At 36.3% G+C, this 21,102-nt stretch overlaps 1 protein-coding gene across 11 annotated transcripts in view; it reads left to right on the top strand.

Moving 5' to 3' along the window:
* Positions 1–21,102, top strand: part of DGKI (diacylglycerol kinase iota) — a 148,780-nt gene that overhangs the window by 90,049 nt on the left and 37,629 nt on the right. For 7 of the 11 annotated variants that reach the window (XM_072400197.1, XM_072400191.1, XM_072400189.1 and 4 more), the window contains 12 exons: positions 1,007–1,062; positions 1,641–1,703; positions 3,337–3,410; positions 4,028–4,139; positions 6,454–6,653; positions 9,158–9,220; positions 10,077–10,177; positions 15,322–15,401; positions 16,295–16,333; positions 17,071–17,140; positions 18,537–18,577; positions 19,964–20,091. In XM_072400197.1, coding sequence (XP_072256298.1) covers positions 1,007–1,062; positions 1,641–1,703; positions 3,337–3,410; positions 4,028–4,139; positions 6,454–6,653; positions 9,158–9,220; positions 10,077–10,177; positions 15,322–15,401; positions 16,295–16,333; positions 17,071–17,140; positions 18,537–18,577; positions 19,964–20,091 — 1,027 coding nt within the window. The remainder of the gene's footprint in view (positions 1–1,006; positions 1,063–1,640; positions 1,704–3,336; positions 3,411–4,027; positions 4,140–6,453; positions 6,654–9,157; positions 9,221–10,076; positions 10,178–15,321; positions 15,402–16,294; positions 16,334–17,070; positions 17,141–18,536; positions 18,578–19,963; positions 20,092–21,102) is intronic. The other 4 variants (XM_072400196.1, XM_072400195.1, XM_072400194.1 and 1 more) reach the window with 2 other exon arrangements.

The raw sequence follows: 21,102 nt of genomic DNA, 5'->3' as shown, positions 1-21,102 counted from the left end.
ATGTAGGAAACTCTGGATGCTCGCCTCATTAGCCACAATGACGAAGTCTGATTCCCCATATTAGAGGATCTATCCGATGAGACCAATCTTTCCTAACACAAAAGCTCACAGTGACTTCCCCCTTGCTGTGATGTTGTGTGACACCTAAATAGTGGTATCTTGTCCACAATATACAGAATTATACAGGCCTAAAGAAAGGGAGCAGCTTTAGCTCCTTATTCTTTTTTTGATTATTGTTATACCTTATAATAAGCACAGACTCATTTCCCATTTGGATTGTTGTTACTGACTTGTTTCACCTAAACAGCTGCCTACAAGTGTGCCGCCCCTTGTAAAGTGACAGGCAGATACACATCTTTGACAGATTATTCTCTCCCCCTGGTTTACTGCAGACACAAATTAGGGCTTTTAATTATAAGCAAATGACCAAACAAACATGCTATGTATTTTTCATACTTGCAATTTCATTTGAGTTGTTCCTCACCAAAATCATCAAATCATGTTCTTATGAAGCTGTCTTTGTACACAATGGCACAGTCACAACAGCACAAAACAGCCTTCCGTAATTGTTTCTGAAGAGATGGAAGTTCACCATAGTCTAAAATACAGTTACTATTTTGGTAAATTTGTAATGTTGTTGAATGCTATACTATTAACAACGCCCTTCACTGGAAACACCTCAACTCAATCATTTTTATGGGGTTCTTATAATTTTGGTAATATAATGTAGCTTGGGTTTTTTTCCTGCATGGAGTCATTTTAGTGATATTTCTGGTGCCCTTGCATTGATGGACCTTAGCAATGTATGCAAGTAAATGAAAGCTACATTAGTGAATTCACTTACTGCAATACTTCCTAATTTGCTCTGGTCTGGTGACAGTGTGAAGGGACTTCATTGCTGAAGACCCCTGTGATCTACCTGTACTGTAGCTCCTGTAACTAGTGGGATTTGAGTCACCATCAGTGGCAGTGCCTGTGTTACCTCTTTTTTTTTTTTTTCTTGCAGAAGCAAATCCTGAAAAATTCAACAGTCGTTTTCGTAACAAGATGTTCTATGCAGGGGTAAGTTTACAGTGCCTAAAAATCCTGACTTTGTGGTATAGGTTAGTAGATTCACTGTTTTTGGTTTTGCAAGAAAAATTACATAAATGGCACCAGTAGTTTCAGTAGTTTTATTTTTGGCCTTCAGTTAGGTTACTAATCCATAATAAAACTGATAAGGCAAATATATGAAAGGAAAGTACCTGTGTTGCCCATAGCACTCATTCGCAAGCTACATACTGTATATCCAATTGGATTTCATTAAAAACACAAATACTTTGATGAATTATTGTCATTAAAATGTAGGAAAGAGATAGGAATGAAGCTAATTTGAAGCTGCTGAAGCCAATAGTCATTAAATTAGAATGTACCTTAGATAGAGAGGAATGCTTGGAAGCATACAGGGCTGTGACCAAGCCTGACTTATACAGAAAAGTGATAACATTTCCATTTGACTTCAGCTGTACCTATTTCTAGATCTAAATCTAGAGAGAGAACATGTGCAGAAGATATATAAATATTAGATCCTGCTGATTTATTTGTAGTTTTTGTCTCTCACTGTAAACAAACAATCCCATCATTGTTCTGTTTTTCTACAGGCAGCATTCTCCGACTTCTTGCAGAGGAGCTCCAGAGATTTAGCTAAACATGTTAAAGTTGTGGTGAGTACTCACTGGATGATTACACTTGTCAAAACCTTTCTACTTGTCTTTCTCTGTTGAGTTTGCATCTGTTTAAATAGTAAAAACTATTGACTAATTGACTGTTTTTAAACCAGTTTACTTCCTTACCTAGATTTTTTAGATGTTTTCCACATGCTGGGCAGACTTATAAACAGTGAAGAAATGGTTTGAATGAAATGATATATATGCCTCAGTCTGCCACTAGCATTACCACATTAGTGTCCTCCATAACATAAATATTTTGCCTGTTGATCCTGTCACTAGATTTTACACTTCCACATCTTGTTACATGCCAACGCAGTCCAGCAAAAATGGCAGTTACAGGGGTTGGGATAAACCATAAAACACTGACAATGGTCAACTATTATTCACAAAATGTATATCTTTTTTTTCAAAGAAAATCAAAATAAACTGTCGCTGTTACTGTGTTCCCACTGGGTAGAATCATTCTTTCTTTTTGCTGTGGTTACCACTTCCAGCTGGTCAGAGAATTATGACATCTAAAAAGTTGTTACAGGAACAAAAGGTATGTAAAAATGCCTTGTCTGGTGACAGCTAAGTAGGGATTTCTTTGGTGGCATCTCATCTTACTTCTTGCTGTGTCCGCGAAACAAGAAGTTAGTAAATCTTATTGGTTCTTGTAGTGGCTGCATTAGTTTTCTTTTTCAGGCCTTTTTCCCACCTTTATCTAAATAGGTGTTCAGTGATTCACAAAGATTGCTGGGAACATCTGTTTGCCACACAGGTAGAGGACACAGAAATGTATCTGCTCACAGTTTTTCTGGCAGGTTCAACAAGTGTTTTTTTTCACTTATTAAACAGATATAGTTAAGTGCTTTCAATGTTATTTTAACAGGCCAAAAAGGATCAAATAGGAGAAAATGCTTTTTAGGGTGTATGTACCCTCTCATAATTTCCTACTCTTTTCAAAACTAAAAAGAAATAAATGTCTTACTGCTGCCATAAAGTAGCAGGAGCTCTTGCACAACTGTATCATTTAAGGACCATCATCAGCCATGCCTTGCTTAAAATACAGCAAAGAATTCTAACTTGTTTAAGATGCTTTTTCAGACCATGGGCATATTATCATTTTAAGTCCCCTGTTTTACAAGAACTTGGGTTTAGAAAGTTTGTAGTCCTCCAAGAAGGAGAACATATGCTGCTTTTATATTCTTTATATTCTAATTTTCTCTGCTTCACTGGGCACCACAAAGCTGTTTTCCCAGAAAACAATCTAGGCCTAACACAAGCTAATCAAGTCCTGGAGAAAACACGATGAAAGATTTTGAATTTGTGGACAAGGCAGAAAAATGCTGATCAGCAGTGCAAGTGCTCTACAGAAAGAATAAAATGAAACTAGGTGATAATTTGCATATTCTAAATAGAAAAATGTAAATGCTGGCAATAAAGAGTACCTGTTATGAACACTGGGGCCAGCCTATTTTGGTTGGCATCTAAATTTGGTCTGTGTGTTTACCAGGAAGGTAATACAGGAATATGTTGTACACCACAGATTTGTAACCCTATTCACATCAAAAACAAATCAGATTTTGAAAAGTTCATTAGAGTCAGATTTTGAAAAGTTCATTGATGATTTGTTTTGGTATTGCAGTGTGATGGGACTGACCTCACACCCAAGATCCAGGAGCTGAAGTTTCAGTGTATTGTCTTCTTAAATATTCCCAGGTGAGCTGTGAACCTCCTATGTCACCAAATAATTCCTAGTTTCATCTTTTGTTTCCTTGCAGCTGATTAACAAATAGCAAACGACTCTTAGGAAATCCATTCCAGGTTTTAATCAGTGAAGCTGGGTGATCCAGCAAACCTTGAATGGATCTCTTAAAGCCATTTGCAATTTGTTTGCAAAAGTTTTCAATCCTGGACTAGATCCATTCCTGGTTTGCTGGATCATCCAGCTTCACTGATGAAAGTATATCCTCTCCAGCCTTGGAGAGCTTTAACAAATCAGGCTCATTGTGTTCATGTTGTAGATTGTGTGGTAGCATACATATGTGTGAAATAAATGTATTTTACCCAAACAAACCCACTGTATTCATATCATGTTTTGTTATAGCAAACATGTAGCACTTTTAGTCTCAGGCGGTTGTGTTTTCTTGGAATAACTGTTTCTGTAGAAAACACTTGTGTATACAACAGATCGATAATGTTTATTACACACCACTCTCCATATTGCCTCCATATTGCAGGACTGATACATTCAGATGGAAAATTGAGATGTGTTAAGTCACAATGCCTTTTACAAATATAACAAGCTTTTTGTTCCCACACTTTCCCATTTTCAGGTACTGTGCTGGCACAATGCCCTGGGGAAACCCCGGTGACCATAGAGACTTCGAGCCTCAGCGCCATGATGATGGCTACATCGAGGTCATTGGCTTCACTATGGCATCTTTGGTAAGAAATGCAGTCTGCTTTAAAGGCAGTATATTATTTAATGTCATTGTATGGGAGCAGTTATTGGCAGTCGATTTTGACCTACACGACTTTTAATCACAGTTTCAGTCAGAGCTGATCTTTATTATGTTATGTTATAAAATTGGGAATTACATTTTATAATATAATATTTTTTTTATCCAAAAGAAATGACAGTTAACTAAACTATTACATTATACTATTATTTTTTCCCAAATAACGATTACAAGGCCTTAAAGTTAAAATTAGGACTTTTAGCACAGCCATTCTTAATCAGGGTTCAGTGGAACGCTAGAACTCCTTTAGAGGTTTCTAGAGTTGCTTGAATTGTGGCTGATTGATCTTCATTTTTTAGCACCTGCATAGTTCTGGGTCCAGTGTCACTTGACATAGCCAGCAGTAATGATTGTTTTTGTTGTTTGTGGGGCATTTTCACCACCACGGTAAAGGTACATCCTTTCCACCCAAAATGGGAGAAAAATGTAAATAAAAATTCTATTTCTATTTCAGTGCTTATTTTTCTCCTGATATTTTTTATAAATTTTAAATACTTTCCGGCACTTTAATTTAATTTCCTTTAAAGCAGGTTCAATGTAGTGTTCACTTTCAGAAAAAAAGACAAATTAATATGTGCTTATTGTTCCATACACATAGAACAATATATGGAATAGTGTGGTTAAACTTTTATTTAAATTTTTGTGATAATCCTGAAGTAATAAAAGTCATAAAATGGTGAAGTTAAATGATGATCAACGCCAGGAGTTAGGTTTGAAATGACCCCAGAAAAATTCAGAAAAGCTGTATTGATGCTGGCAATCTATTGTTTAGTTTCCACTTTACAATGTCATTTTGGTGAATAATTCAATTTGTATTTCCTGGTGCCCCTAAAAGTTGATTCTGATGGAAAATTACCACGTGGCCTTTAAAATAGGGCCCCATACAATGAAACTGTTATTCTGACTTCATGTAGCCAGTAGGTTGTTTATGAATTATATGGTAAAATAACTATGACCTCCTGACACACAATTATTCAGCACAATACAAATTCATCAATTCAATTTAGTATATATATACACCACAATATATCTGCACTTTCTGTAGGAAATACTACTACTGTGTCATAAAACACAGTTGGGGGGGCTTGCACTTGTAGAATGTGAACCTTCTCTTACTTAACTAAAACTATAATTTTTTGATAGGATTGTATGCATTTTCTATATTATACCATATACTATAATAAAGTATTATATACATCAACTTCATTCTTGGTAGAAAAAAAGAAACATTACATATTCCACAGCTATGTTAGTAGCACACACACAAAAAACAACTGTGTGATTAAAAATGTATCCTGGTCAGAGAATGTATTCTCCTTTCTCTCCTTCTATTCCTCCTTCTTCCCTTCCTTTTATGCCATCTATCTGTTTTCTTCCTTTTTCATTCCTTGGCCCTGATTTATTAAAGCTCTCCAAGGCTGGAGAGAATACACTTTCATCAGTGAAGCTGGATGATCCAGCAAACCTGGAATGGATCTAGTCCAGGATTGAAAACATTTGCTAACACATTGCAAATGCCTTTAAGAGATCCATTTCAAGGTTTGCTGGATCACCCAGCTTCACTGATTAAAGTGTATTTTCTCCAGCCTTGGAGAGCTTTAATAAATCAGGACCCTTGTCTCCTTCCCCGTTCCTTTCTTTTTTTTTTTTTTCCCTCCCACTAAAAATGTATAGACTATGTTCCATTTCAAAATAGTTTTTTTAATGGTTACATCCCTGCCTTGCTGTTGTAAATACATTTTAAGCTGCCAGTTAAACATTACAGAGTTAAAAAACATAGCTCATCACTTAACCGTAATATTAAAATATATTAATAAAGACATTTAACAAAAACTATGTAATTTATTACTGTAGAAAAGTAAGCAACTGGTTTGATTAATGAGATTTGTTTAATTAAGGCATAAACAAATTATGCTGTACTTTGCAGAGTGTCATCCCCCCCTCCGCAGTACAGATAGTCATGCAAGGCATTTTAGGTGAATTCTGATGAAAGGACCAATACATTTTTGGTAGTAGTAAATGGATAACTACACAAACTTAATGAGAACATACTAATTAAAACAGATCATAACATTTACTTTGTTGGTCAGTATCTTAAAACAGAATGGGGAAGGGCGGTGCTCAAATGCCATCAAACTTTAATAAAAACATTCTTTAGACATCATTCCATTAATAAACAGCATGTGCATGTTGCGTTAATCATCCATGACTGATTCCAAGGCTCTTTTTTTTTCTTTCAGGCTGCTCTCCAGGTAGGTGGCCATGGGGAGAGGCTACACCAATGCAGGGAAGTGACTTTGCTGACATACAAGGCCATCCCCATGCAGGTTGATGGAGAACCATGCCGCCTTGCTCCCTCCCTCATCCGAATATCGCTAAGGAACCAAGCAAACATGGTACAGAAAAGCAAGAGAAGGACGTCGATGCCCTTACTTAATGAGTGAGTAACAGCACTGCTTTTAGTAGCTTTTCAGAATTATAATTTGGGTATTTCAGAAATTGCACCCTTCTGCATAATATACTGTCCTGATTAAAGCTTGGGATATAAGAATAAACTATTGCTGAAATATGAAGTGTTGCATCCCCTTTAGGTTTTTGCATTGGGGTTGGCAACTGTCCCTTTTAAGGAAATCCTTTTTTATTCTAATTGTTTGACCACCATACATTTTTGTCTTTTTCAAACCCCAGACTACTATGATTAGCTAAATAGGCAGTACATCATTACTCAGGGAGGGGTACAGGGCACTGCTATGAATCTTTTACTTGTGTAGGTAAAATTTGTTAACAAATTTAACCCCCTCCCCCAACACAATGACAATTGAGAACCTTTCAGTTGTTCCTAAATATATGAACACTATGGCATCTATAGCGGTATAGTGGTATTTATGGCAGTAGTTCTGACATTCACTGAAACATTTCCTTAGGGAGAATCTTCCAGTCCCATGTGTTTCAATGATAGTAATTGATTCCCCACCAGTGAATGTTTAAGTGAATGTCATAATGACTATTTTATAAATAGGCCCTTATGTCAGTTCTTAAATTTAGCAAATAAACAGATGAACACTGACATGTCAATGCTACAGACTTCTCCTGCATTGCCATCTAGTCTAAAAGATAGAAATATAATGCAAAATAATGATTTTTGAATTGTAAAAGTATATTATAAATTAGTATAAATATAGTATAAGAGTATACTAAATAAAAATCTTTGGAATGAATTGGCTACCCTGGTTTATTATGCAAACCTTCAATCAATGACTTAAACTATCTGTGGACCAACTAATAATCACGTTGGATATCATTTAGCAGTCCTGTAGGAAGCCGTTGGTATCATTTTCATTCAACAGTCCGTAGTTTGACTGAGCTGTAAAAAATTACAGATGCAGTAATATTTTGATTCTGGCACAACTTGAGTACAACCTGTTGTTGTTGTAAAAAAAAATGTTGGCAGTTATAAAACATTTTCCTCACTATCTCCTACAAAACAATAGGCTTTTGTTTACCTCCTACATGGCTGTGGCCTCTCACATTGGCACTGATTTATTAAAGCTCTCCAAGGCTAGAGAAGATACTTTCATCAATAAACCTGGGTGATAAAACAAATGTGGAATGGATTTGGTCCAGGATTGAAAACATTTGCTAACAAATAAATGACTTTCATGAAATGTATTCCAGGTTTGCTGGATCATCCTGGTCCGCTGATGGAAGTGTACCTTCCCCAGCCATGGAGAGCTTTTATAAATCAGGGCCATTGGGATAAGAATTCCTAAAGTGAGGAAAAACATTAACTTGTTACCTAAGTTTTCACCACCACACTTGCAAACATATAAAAAAAACAAAGTTACTTTTTACATTACAAAAAAATATATTGTTGTGCTGTTTTATTACTGCACAGTAGTATATCTCCTATAAAAAGATGAAGTTAGAATTTCCAAATTAGTAAATTATGTTTGCATGTTCCATTTGTCCCTCTGGAGTGTTCACATGGACATCTGAATTGTTTACTTAAATGGCACAAATTCCATTTTTTTACTTGGATCGTACCTTGATGTTGCAAATTACCATCTGGTCACCAGTTGTCTGAATTCCTCAATGAGCTTCTATTTAGGCAAAATTTTCCTTAACATTCTTTTCTGTAAATATAATGAAGCTGGTAATGAGATCTTCTATTTTCTAATTTGCTTTTATTTGGCAGAAAGATTTATGGGCCACAGTGAGGAATTAACGTGTTGTTGCAACTGTTCCCTAAAAATCCCATGCACCTATTTTAAATTAAGTTGAGAGACTTCAGATTCTCAGGCCTCTTAAAGTTGTAAGGGTTTAGTATGTTTGATTACTATAGATTTTGGGCAAAATAAATGTATTTAAAAAACACAACATCACACTTGCCTGTGGATACTGTAATTTTCACAAAGAGATACCTATGACAAGCGGGATTCTCTTGTGAAAAAAGTAAGGTGTTCAGTAGCTAAACTGTTTTTATCTTTCTAGAAGTCTATATAGTAAAGCTGAAATGCAAACATGCGAGTTGTTTTACTTGTGAAAAAATGTGTATTTCTGTCCATTCAGTCTTGAGATTTACACAACATAACTTTATTTGATAGGACATAAAACCTGATTTTTCTCTTCTGCAGTTGAGTAACTTTTACAAGACTACAAACATTTAATTCACCTTTCTTTGGAACACATAGCAGAACAGATCCACTTTAATAATCTCCCCTGACAGTTGATCATAGCATAGACCTTGACAGCTACATGCCCATTCTTGTTGGGCTCTGTCCTGTATAACTGTGCATGCTGATCACTTCATCAGTTGTGTAACACACTCCTTTTGTCCCTGTTAAACTGTTGTGTGTCTGTCTCTCTCCCTTTCTTTCTCTCATGCGCTCTCACCGCTGGCTTTCCCCTTGTCTGTTTGTGCTGGCTTTGTGCTGTCTTGCACAGCATCCATAAAGTGCCCACCGCTGATCACCGACGCGTCTCCGCTCCCCCAGACTCCTTCACCGTGTAAGTATGTCACTCTGCTTTGTCATTATTGATGGGCACCTCATGTGCCTGCACTTCCGGCACACTGCCCACTCCTCGCTGTGACTCACTTGTTTTCTTGCTTACTCCACACAGCACACTCATCGTCACTGTGCCCCCACAAAGGGCCTTCTGTATTTCCACTAATTTATTCTCATGTTGCCTGCATGATTGACAATATGCTCATTAGGGTCATTTGACAAACTGGTCAATATAAAGTAAAAATAAAGTAACTCTTCTCAGGTAATAAATACATGAAAAAAATGGAAGAGACAAGGCTGTTCCTTGTTTTAATGTAATATTAGACTTGACATATACCAGTCTCAAGGACATCCTAACTTTTACCTAAAGGTAAGGAAAAATTGCCAAATGTTTGCATTAAAACTGGAATAGATGGCAGATCTGTATCTGTTCTGGTATGAGTAATTTTCCTTACTTTCTAGAAATGTATCTTATATCCAGCTAGGCCACAGGAAAGAAAATCTTCACAACATACAGTAAATGTTCTAAACACATGTGTTTGTAGCTATTAATCTGAACTCTGATTGGTTATGTGGAATGAAGACCTTTACAATTTTTATTAGTGAACCACTTTTATTAAAACTTGTTGGTTCTCCAACCTAAACTTAATTGCAACTGTCGTCATATTTTGTCTGTGACTGCAATCCAAAGTTTAGTTTATCTTTTTGCAATAACTCCCTTATTACTTTTTGTAATAACTCCTGAAGGTGATGTTGCCGTATTTGTCTTATCACCGTTCTCCAGTCATGGAGATTATCTTTTGTCTGACATATTTCCGAAAGACTTATGGTGCGCTTGTGATTTATTTTCCTCACAGCCCACATTCAGTGCCCGATCGGCTGCGTATCCGAGTGAATCGAATCCGCCTTCATGAGTATGAGGGACTGAATTACGACAAGGACAAGCTAAGAGAAGCCTGTAAGTTAATAAGTAAATCTCTGTGTTGACTTTCAATGAAAATGCTTCAAGCAATTCTGTGAAATGTTTGTGTAGCAATTCATAAAAATAAAGCCAAACTCTGAGTATATAATTTAATCCAGTAATACATTCAGCAAAAAAAAAAAAACAGTTTTTTTTTTAAAATACCTACCTGAATCTGTTTTAATATTGACTTTTTCTAGTGCTTTGCACTGAGATTTTCCTGTCAGGAAGAGAGATTAAAGCAATGGCAGCATCAATTTGGAAATGCATTCTCTCTGTCTGGTTAGCAGGATGGGATCAGGCTGCAAATCATTCTATATTGGTTACATTCAGTGTGGATTAAATTAGGGTAATTGATCTGACTTCTGTGTGGCAGAGTATTGGAATCACAAAACCAACTAAACAGGGGTACCAGCTCTGTAGTATATGCATTTTGACTGTATTTTTAGCAGTTTGCTTAGCTTTCAGGTGTTTTATGTACAGAGCTACTTAATATACTGGTGCTATATAAAAAAGGTCATTAATAACAATAATAATACTACTAATAAGGATACACTCTGGTCAGACTTTAATCGTTTTCTGATGTGTCCTGTTTACATGTTATGTCAGGTTACCTTCTAGTTTCTAGTATTTCTTTCACTATATAAGAATCATTGAAGTATAATAAGCATAATATATATAGTATGGTTTAAGACTTGTATACATCTGATCTTTACATCTAGCTCCAAGCTTGTCGGGCATCCATGGTCATTAAAATAAAGCTTTCCCCTCCACCTTTGTGGCTTTAACAGCTTCCAGTTTTCAACTACCTTCTCCTTTGCAGATCAAGCTACCTAATCGGCTTTAACCTGTGATCATTTGTAATCAATATGTTTAGTTCAGCAAATCAATAGCTATTCCTGGAGCATTCTAGTGCTTCATAGCACAAGTGAAAGCAAACAATGCACTATGGGTGGAAAGGCGCTTTCAAAAGATTTCAAGGCTACTTCTAGTTACCTCTATAGATCACACTGCCTTCCAAACTGAATGGAAGAGCGAGGGAGAAAACTAGTAAGGGAGGCTACCAAAAGGAATTAAAGTGATTTATTGCAGAAGTTGCCCTTGTGCGCTCAGACAATATCAGACTATACATCTGGTGGAAAGCCAATACAGCTTACTATCCGAAGAACACCATACCTACAATTAAGCAGGTGGTAGGATCCTGTTTTGAGGGTTTTTTCTGCAGCAAGAACTGAGGCACTTGTCAAAATAGAAGAAAAAATGTATGGGGCAGGATACTGTAATGTTCCTAAAGAAAACCTGATGTCTTCTGCCAGAAATTTGTCATTGGGTAGAAGACCTACCTTCTATTAATGCCCTGAAACACACAACTAAATTGACCACGAAGTGGCTGAAACATAAAAAGGTGAATGTCCTTGCGTGGCCTAGTCATAGCCCAGAGCTTGAACAGTTTTGTACAGAAGAGTGGGCAAACATTGCACAGTCTAGGTGTGTAGCGTTTGTAGAAAAGTATCACTACCTACTAAAGGCCATAATTAAAGCAAACGGTGGTTCCACAAAGTACTCACGTAGGGGCTGATCCATTATTCATCTTAATAATTCAGATTTTTTTTGTCTTTGCTGAACTGTTGCTATATTATCTTGTATCACTTTATTACTAATATGTCTGTATCACTGTCTGTATCACTTGCCTATGAAAACTTTTGTGTTTGCATGCCTTTATTTCAGACTGCAAAGCAACAAAATGTGAATATTTTTAAGTTGATGATTCTGTTTCATACCCATTTGTGTTCTGTTTTCTTGATTCCACCCATTTTCGCTTTATCTTTTTTGTTTGTAAATTGGGACATTAGAATGCAACTTTAGAGACTGATGTGAATGGTTCAGCATATTCCGTAAATGCAGAAAAAGTAGCAAAGTAGGTAGTAAAAAAGGTGCACATCTACAAGAGCAATGTTAACTCAAAATATAAACAGGGTGTACTTATTTTTTACATTTTAGTTGTTTATATTCTACAAACCAATCCTATGTAACCCCACTAGCCAGATGCTAAAAGAATACAAAAATGATAATTTAAACTAACAAGAAAATATCCAACTTCTTTTAATCCTCTGCCTAAAATCACTTGGCCTTGCATTTCTGGAATCAAAACACATTATTAAAATCATCTTTCCAGCAGGCTCTCACATGTATGTCTATTTTAACACACATGTGTAAAGTTTGATGAAATTTGTCACCCATAACTCGCAAGGCCATGGCTTCTCATGCATCATGCATGGAGCATATAGCGCCCCAGTCCAGATGATGGTAATAAATGCAGAGTTTTGCAGGCTCAGTCAGCATTAAACGAGCACAGAACAATGGTCACACTTTTCTGAGCAGGTTCTGCTGCGGAGAGACTGAACACATAATAGAGATTTAAACCCTCAGGAAAGTTCCATTACTCTCCCCACCACCACCTCCCCACAGCCATATGCAACTTAATTGCTTTGTAGCATGTACCAAACTCAGCTGGGGCACTGGTTTCTCCGCAGGCTGCCAGTGTTCGTCACATAATGAAGTCCCACTATGGGTGACGGTGCAAGTCATTAATCAACACGGCTGATAACAGTTTAATAGAGTCGTGTTCATCTCCTGTACTCATTATTCATAGCCAGTTGAGAGCTACCAGCATAGCTGTTTTTTTTTTTTTATATTTTTTATTCCTTCAGCAGCAGGGAGGCTTCGGGACTTTAGTGCAATTACAAGGGTATCTTTGTAACAGATTCTGTGTCATTTTGATGCTGGGTTTCCCTTTTCCATTAACAATAAAAAAGTGCAGATGAAATGGTTCTTCCTTGTAAAAATATTTGGTTGCCACATTTTAAATTGAATAGGACACTGATGAATAGTAATTTTGGTAATATTTAAGAATATGGCACTGACTCTGTGTTTGCTATATTTGGTAATTACAGCACAATAATATTAGTGGGGATTTATTGTTTATTTTCTCAGTGGATGGAATAATATGTATAAGCTGAATCATAAATGTGGGGACCTTTCAGTAATGTTACAAGTCTGTGTGAATAAATTCCTGACACGCCACAATGTACAGTAGCAGAAATTTTTTGAAAAAAATATTAAAAAAGAAAACATTTTTTATCATTGTTAAGCCATGTTTGAGCTCAAGAAGTCCTGTGACTTTGCTTGGGTTAAGATGATGTCATCAGTCAGCTGCAAGGGCTAGTATGTTTCATGCCAAGAATTGCACAGGCACATGGTTGCTTCATGACTGTATCATCTCTATGCTGGCAAAATTAGATGGTGACACTTGATGATATATGGACAAAGATAGTTCTGATCTGTAAAATAAAGCCTATGAACGCATTGTCAGGAGGAGTACTCTGGTCTCCTTGAAAGGTAATTAACATTAGGAAGTGTTACACTTACACTTAATTTATTATGTTGAAGAAGAAGAAAAGGAAACTTTTCAAAAATACCAGGGACTTTAGAGGCATACAAATAACTTACTAATAACAAAGCAACTTAAAAAAAAAACAAAAAATCAACATCTTTAATTCAATCGATATACAAAAAAGAATCGCAACACAAGTCAATAGTGCATCATAAAAACATACGGTTTTTGGTAGTCTCATTTTCTCAAATATGTCCCTAAAACAGACTGTCATCAGTAAAGCTGGGTGACCAGCAAACATGTACTCTGTACATTCTCAACAGTTGTTCAGTAGTAGAAAAGGTCATTGACTTTGTATGCAAAAGGAATGAATATAACACTGACTAGAAATTTGGCCAATTAGAATTTGTAGCTGCAGAATGTGATTGGCCTTTTTTTTATGTTGGTGCGCTTTATATGCTATTAGCATACAAAACTTGATTTTTAGCATCTCTTTGACCATCTATTTTCAGCTTTAAGATAAACTGCTCATCATTCAGCTTGTCTCTAGGGAAACATTTCCAATCTGTAAACAAGCAGCAGCCATGTAAATAGAACAAATAAAAGAATAGAAAGAACAATAGTGATAGCAAAAAAATTGTAATTGTAACTAATTAGATGAAATGTGTGCTAAATTTAACACTTAAGTTTCCCTTTAAGAAGCTTGAAGCCATATATGAGTCAGTGTTGTATCTCGCCTCTTCCTCACTCTTCAGAAAAAAAACTTCCTCATCTGAACTCAGGGCGCATCTCAGGTTCTTTCCTTCCTGGGATGGTGAATTTCAGTAGTAATTAAAGCAATTAGGGCCTTCATCTCCAGGCTCACCGATAACAATGAGGAGGAGATGGCAGGCATGAGGCTGATTAAACTTTAACTGTGAGATCACTGGACCATACGCGTAGGACAAGATTAAATTTCCAGCAAGGAGGATGGGTATTAGGGAGGACAGCAATTCTTAGCTAGGGTCTCTTCCAGCTGCACAATGTGCTTGTAGGATCTGGCACAGGTGTTTTGGAGCCTTCATGAGTGGAATGTTAAGACTTTCGGATCAATGAACTTAGTCATAAACCCTGGAATAAAGACTATTTTGTTTTTATTCTTTGCACAAATTGAATTATGTTCATGATCAGTGCAATGCAGGAGAACAAAGTTTTTTTTTACGGAAAAGAACCTGAGACAATCTGACAGGTTATGGCAAATTGAATCTTACAAAAACTAGAATTTCCTACATGAAACCACCATTTTACTCTCATATATCTAAATATACTACTACTTATTCACTATTTCTGCTTACCAAAGTTACTAATTCCTCTACCAAGTAAAACTGGTCTTAAGTGATGGCTTCCATTGTTATAGATTTAGTACAGTAACATATTGATATTTGTATGTGTTACATGCAAACTTGCAGGACTTGGGGAGAACAAGAAGGTCAAACCTGATACGTTTTGATGAATTGGAGCCAAAAGGAATCAGAATTCCCCCTATCAAACCAGAGTACAGTAGGTTCAGAAGGAGTTGGCAGTAGGGGCATAAAAGAACAATTTTGTAGCTCTGACCACTGTTCTGAAATAAATAGGAATAAACCACTTGTTTTTGTATAAGGTGATGCCTGTAGGTTGGACTGTTGATTTAAGAAAGCTCTTTGTTATTTATTGTATTATTTCCCTTCTTTGTACAAAGTAATCGGTATCTTTATTTTCTCTTCAGCCATCCCTCTAGGAATTATTGTAGTACGAGGAGACTGTGACCTAGAAACTTGCCGCATGTATATTGACCGCCTACAAGAGGTGAGCAAATATGGTCTCAGTTCTCCTGTAATATGTTACTATTAGTCTTTGTACTTCTCCTTGTTTTACTCTCATATATGGAAATATAATGTTTCTCATTCACTGTTTTTGGTTAACAAAGTAATGAATCCCTCTTCCAAGTAAGACTTCCTTTTAGTGATGCCTTGCTTTGTGTATAGATCCAATACTGTAATATATTGATAATTATATCCAAAATTGGTCTTATCGTGTAGAACCACAGTAAGAGCACTAGATCATAGGTTTTTTGGGGTTTTTTGACTAGGTAAGCCCAGGTTCACACACATGCAGCTGCAGCTGGATGAAAAAGCTGCAACTTTTTTTTTCAATGCAGCACAACACAACTGATGGTGGTGTGTTTGCAAGCAAGGAATGTTAGGGTTCTATTGAAAAAAAATAACACCAATACATGTAATGCATATTTTGCAGTAACACCCGGGGTCTGATTTAATGATGTTCTCCTAGACTGGAGAAGATAGACTGTCGTAAAAGAACCTGGGTGATTTAGCAAACCAAAAATAATCTTCAGTGAGATCTTGTCAGATGGACTTTCTAGGCAGACTACAAGTGGCTATTTCAGCACACATAAGGCTGGCATGTCCACATGAGGCTGGCTTTTGTCACCCATCCAGTCATAGATGGAGTGCATACACACAGGAAAATGGATTTCTTTAAAGTAACTTGCTAGCAAATCTTTTGAACCCTGGACCTGATCCATTCCAGGTTTGCTGGATCACCCAGCTTCACTGATGAATGTGTATCCTCCCCAGCCTTGGAGAGCTTTACTACATCAGGCCCATTGTCATATAGTATCAAATGTTATTCATTTAGGTTTACATGTAATCTATAATTTGTTATTTGATTTATTTTACAAGGATCTTCATTCTGTGACATCTTACAGAGATCACTGCCAGGTATGTGAATGTTTCTAATCACAATCAAACATATTGTATGTCAATTTGGACATCATGAAACAACAATCTTAATTTTATTTTCAAAGAAAATTTCTGTAAAATAAAAAGATGCATGATTTACTTGGTGGCACTTTTTTAAATTCTGCCATTTTTTGCCAAGACTATACCACTGCTTCCGGCCAAATAAGCACAATTGATCCAAAGGAATGGTAAATTGTATGTAGGTAAATGGTTACACAAAATTGTTGTTTTTATTTTTTATGCAGTTCTTTCATAAAATATTAAAAAAATGACATTAGATAGACTTTATTGTTTCTTGGAAAAAGTGTTGGAAGAAATGCAGCTGTTCTTAAAACACAGAGATGACTGATTTTTCAAAAGCTTTTGACAGTTAGAGAATAAATTATTGATAGCATTTTATTTGAAATGTCTTAGTTTGATGATATATAGGACAAATGTTATCACTACTTTATTTAACATTAAAGGAAGACCTGAACCCAAAAACTAAAATCTCACAAAAGATTCCTGTATAAGCTCATATATAAGCTCATATAATATATAATATATATTATAATATATAAGCTCATATAAGCTAATATATAACTCATATCTCTTTAAGATGTTACTGTAATTTAAAAGCCATTTTTGTCTTTATTAATATGTAAATGATGCCAGATGTGCATTTTTAGGGAGGACATGTAGATCCTACAATTGTAACATGTCCTTTTGATATTCAGCAGGATGAAAGCTTATTCCCAAGATTGCTGTCCGCCCAGAGACTAAATCCCCGATGGTGCTTCCTAGATGGTAAGTTGATTAGTGTATGTGCAAAATCCTGTCAAGCTAACAAGAGTGAGCGGTCACTATACAAGGGCCTGGACATCTGCTTGACTTTTCCCGAAAAAAAAGGACCCACTTCTGCCATTTATTTGGTTGCCAGGACTTTTAAATGGAAAAAGGCATCTACTTTGGGCTTAGTTCACACATTGGACCTAATTTACTAAAGCTCATCAAGGCTGGAGATGATACACTTTCATCAGTGAACCTGGGTGATCCAGCAAATCTGGAATGGATCTGATCCAGGATTCCAATCATTTGGTAACAAATGACTTTTGAAAAATCAATTCTGGGTTTGCTAATGAAAGTGTATCCTCTCGAGCCTTGGAGAGCTTTATTAAATTAGGCCCACTGTGTTTTGGATACACTTGAGATTCTACATGCACAGAAATTGGTTAGTGGAATGTCAAGGATTTTCCGGGCACCGCATTTTGCTTTTTCATTGTTGTGGACATTTTAGATGTACTCTAAAGATCTTTTTTGAAGTGTTTGGCTGGGAAAAGAATTGTCCTGATTGTGCAAATGTAGAGGTATAACAAAAACCAAAGGAAGAAATAAGCCCACATGTATAGATAGTTTTATAGGAGGATGTGTAGCTGTTGCATGGGTTGCACTGATATCCATATTATACAAAGTAATTTTTAGAGAAACAAATTAAATATTGAGGTATTTTTAACATGAACATCCAATTGATCCAAACTATTGCATAGCATGTGGCTTGTTTTCAAAGGAGTTTTCTCTTATGTATGTTTGAATACTTCTATCAACCCTATGTTTCATTGCTCTATGATTAAGCCACAGTGGTGGAAGAACTGCAAAAGAGAAAGGCATGGGTGGAGTGTTCTCATTTTTGCTTGATTAATGAAGTTGTTGAGCTTCATGGAGTGTGGCTTTATGTATGTACCAGTGAAAGTAAAACTTTGGAATAATTTGTATAACTAACAAAGGCACATTATAGGCAGTTGACAAAAAAGCCTAAATAAACTGTTTAAGCATCAGCAAGTTTACAAGCAGAAGCGCAAATACTTGTGGATTGTGGCTTGGAGCTCACACAGGGTTAATACGGTTGTTATCTTCCTCATAAGTGCATAAGGTACAGGGATTTTTGCCCCTGTATACCCATTGGTCATTTCAGGCCTTTAATGTAGCACATGGGCCATTGGGGAGCACAGTGAAGGCGAGCATGAGCCCCTAAATACGAACACTGATTATGACCATTTTAAAGATGTAACCTAATGCTAAATGCTTATGCTTTGTATAAACTTGTTGAAGCTTAACAAATGGGGGGGAGAAGCTGTAAATTTGCTCTGTGGTAACACAGAAATGTATCCATTTTATCCCATATTTTTATCCCTCTCTCACACAGCTACCTCCGCTGACCAGTTCTATCGTATAGACAGATCTCAGGTAAGTAAACACAATTGGCTTTGATTGCAGAATAACTTGTTACACTATGTTAGATACTTACTCCTCACATGGGCACAGCTCACTAACTTAGTTACGTATATGGTATTTAGTCAGTCAGATAATTTAACTTGATCATCAGCAGAGATGTCACTAGTTGCATGTAAATAATTAGATGTTTAGTTAGTCCATGGGTTCCAACCCACAAAGGGTTGATACCCTTTACATTTCTATACCCTAATTATCATGAACCATAGGCACATACAGAATGTCTTGTGATTGTGACAACAGTCTGTTTTCTCTTGAAGCATATCAGAAGTAAATAACCACCGAATAATCTGTCTTTGATGACAGTGTTAATAAAATACAAAGATCAGTCTTCCCAAAAGTGATAATTTAGTTACAGGTTGCTGCACTTTTAGTAACAAGAAAACTCTACTCTCTTTCACATTGTTATTATATAACTTTCTCATATGATTTGGAAAAAAGTGTTTTTTATTCAAAAATCTTCATGAAAAGTCCCAGCAATAATTCAGTATGCATACATAAGCATGAACATGTGTCATATGTGAAATGTGCGTGATGTGATGCCAAATGCCTGTGATTTACTGCAATATGGTTACGATATGATATATTTAAATCTGGACAATCAAATATGGTCATAACCACAAAAATAGAAACTAAAATAACATGCTAATACAACATAAGAATAGTTGCTTCACACCTTCTGGTCATTTCTAATCTCCAAAGATAGCATCAGCTCCGTCAAAAATTACAGATAAACACGTTCTGCTTTTCCCTTGTTCAGTCACATACATGAATATGACATCATATAAGATCATGCTTTTTAATATTTACCACTACCCACCTTGTCCACTGAATCCCTATTGGGTAAAGAGGTGAACTTAGCAGGCGGAGCTTAGTCAGATAAACAGAGCCTTAAACAATGAGGTGACAGCAGGAATAAATGGACACACAGAAAAGGCTTGCCAGCTGACAAATGTACTTTATATGTTATTGGAATGCTGTGCATTGCACGTTATAGTAAGAACAACTCTTCCTGATGTAGCTTTTGTTCAGCTTTAAAGTATCTGACAGGGTCTCCTTAGGCATATTTCTAAATATACTTATTGCCCAATGAAATGTGGCTGTGTAATTTTTTTTTTTACAATTTTTTAAATTTAGCTGATAACCTAAAATCTTGACACATTTCTGTTTTGTTTACTCTCTTTGGGGAAAACAAATAAAGCTTGCAGTGATCCATTCTCTTTCTACCAGGCAAATAATATTGTTTTTTTACATTTCAAATGACAAAAGGTAATGAAGTGTGTGACCAGACAGTGGATAGAACTGGTTTATACAGTAATTGCTATTTTTCCATCCCTGCAGGAACATCTACATTTTGTCACTGAGATTTCCCAGGATGAAATCTTTATTCTGGACCCTGAGGAGGCTGGGACAGCACAAGGCAGTACGGGAACAGGGATGCCGGATCTGGTGGTGGAGCAGCCCTCAGGGTGAGTGTATTATATGTGGGATTGGTATGCTGATTCCTTGGAGAATAAGATGTGCTGGGTAGCAGAGAGGGACAATTAACTTACCTTGGAATGGCACTGGTATTGTGTAATTAGAATACTGCCCTCTAGTGACTGTAATTAGCTTCCATGTTGGGCTCTGTTACTGTGCACGTAAATAAAAATTATATTTGGTTAAGGAGCACAAACATTGTAAAAAAATATTTACTAAACTCATGCTTCAGTCATAAATGAAGTGCTAAGTAGAATCAGGGGAAACTTCGACAATGCTGCTTGGAAAATTTAAAAAAAACTTACATAGGAGGTTAAATCATTTGCCATTGAGAATAAGGATGGGATCATTTGATAAGTACACCTATTATGGTAGCCATGCCTAAGGTAACATATTTTACCACTATGTCTTACTGTGTGGTACTTCAATGTATTTTAATGTGTGAACCTAAGTACTGTGTCTGCTGTGAAGCACGTTACTACTTGCCAGGTGAGTGGGGAGATATCTGGTTGCCACCTTGTTTTAAAGAGAGCTTCCAGATTCCACTCCATGTCCCTTTTTCCACAAAATTGGGGCAAGGGTATTTAGCAGGGGGTACTTGTTCACCCATCCACCCTTGCATGATACCTCACCTTCTCCATTCAATACCATTCAATAGGCATGTGGTCTGATATAGTACAGGAGGTGATCATGCTTATTGTTCTACCTTTTGCTGTCTACACAAGCAGAATGATGAGAAAAGGGTTTGATTGGAATATTAAGAAAAAACCTTGTAATTTTTTTCCACATTGTGTCACCATTGGCTTCAGTAGTGTATGTTTTTTTTCATTTTGTTAATGTTCAGCCATATTGTTAATGAATAGAACACAAATGAAAACCTCTGTTTAATACCAAAAGTTGAATAAGGAGAAAAAGCATAACAAAGTTTTTTTAGTTCACTCCAGTGTGCAAAGGGACATTTTTAATAAAATGCAACACTCAAAAATTGCCTGGAAATGCCT

Source organism: Pyxicephalus adspersus, chromosome 2 (assembly GCF_032062135.1).
Source record: "Pyxicephalus adspersus chromosome 2, UCB_Pads_2.0, whole genome shotgun sequence".
Lineage (NCBI taxonomy): Eukaryota > Metazoa > Chordata > Amphibia > Anura > Pyxicephalidae > Pyxicephalus > Pyxicephalus adspersus.
This window is presented reverse-complemented; position numbering and strand designations above follow the sequence as displayed.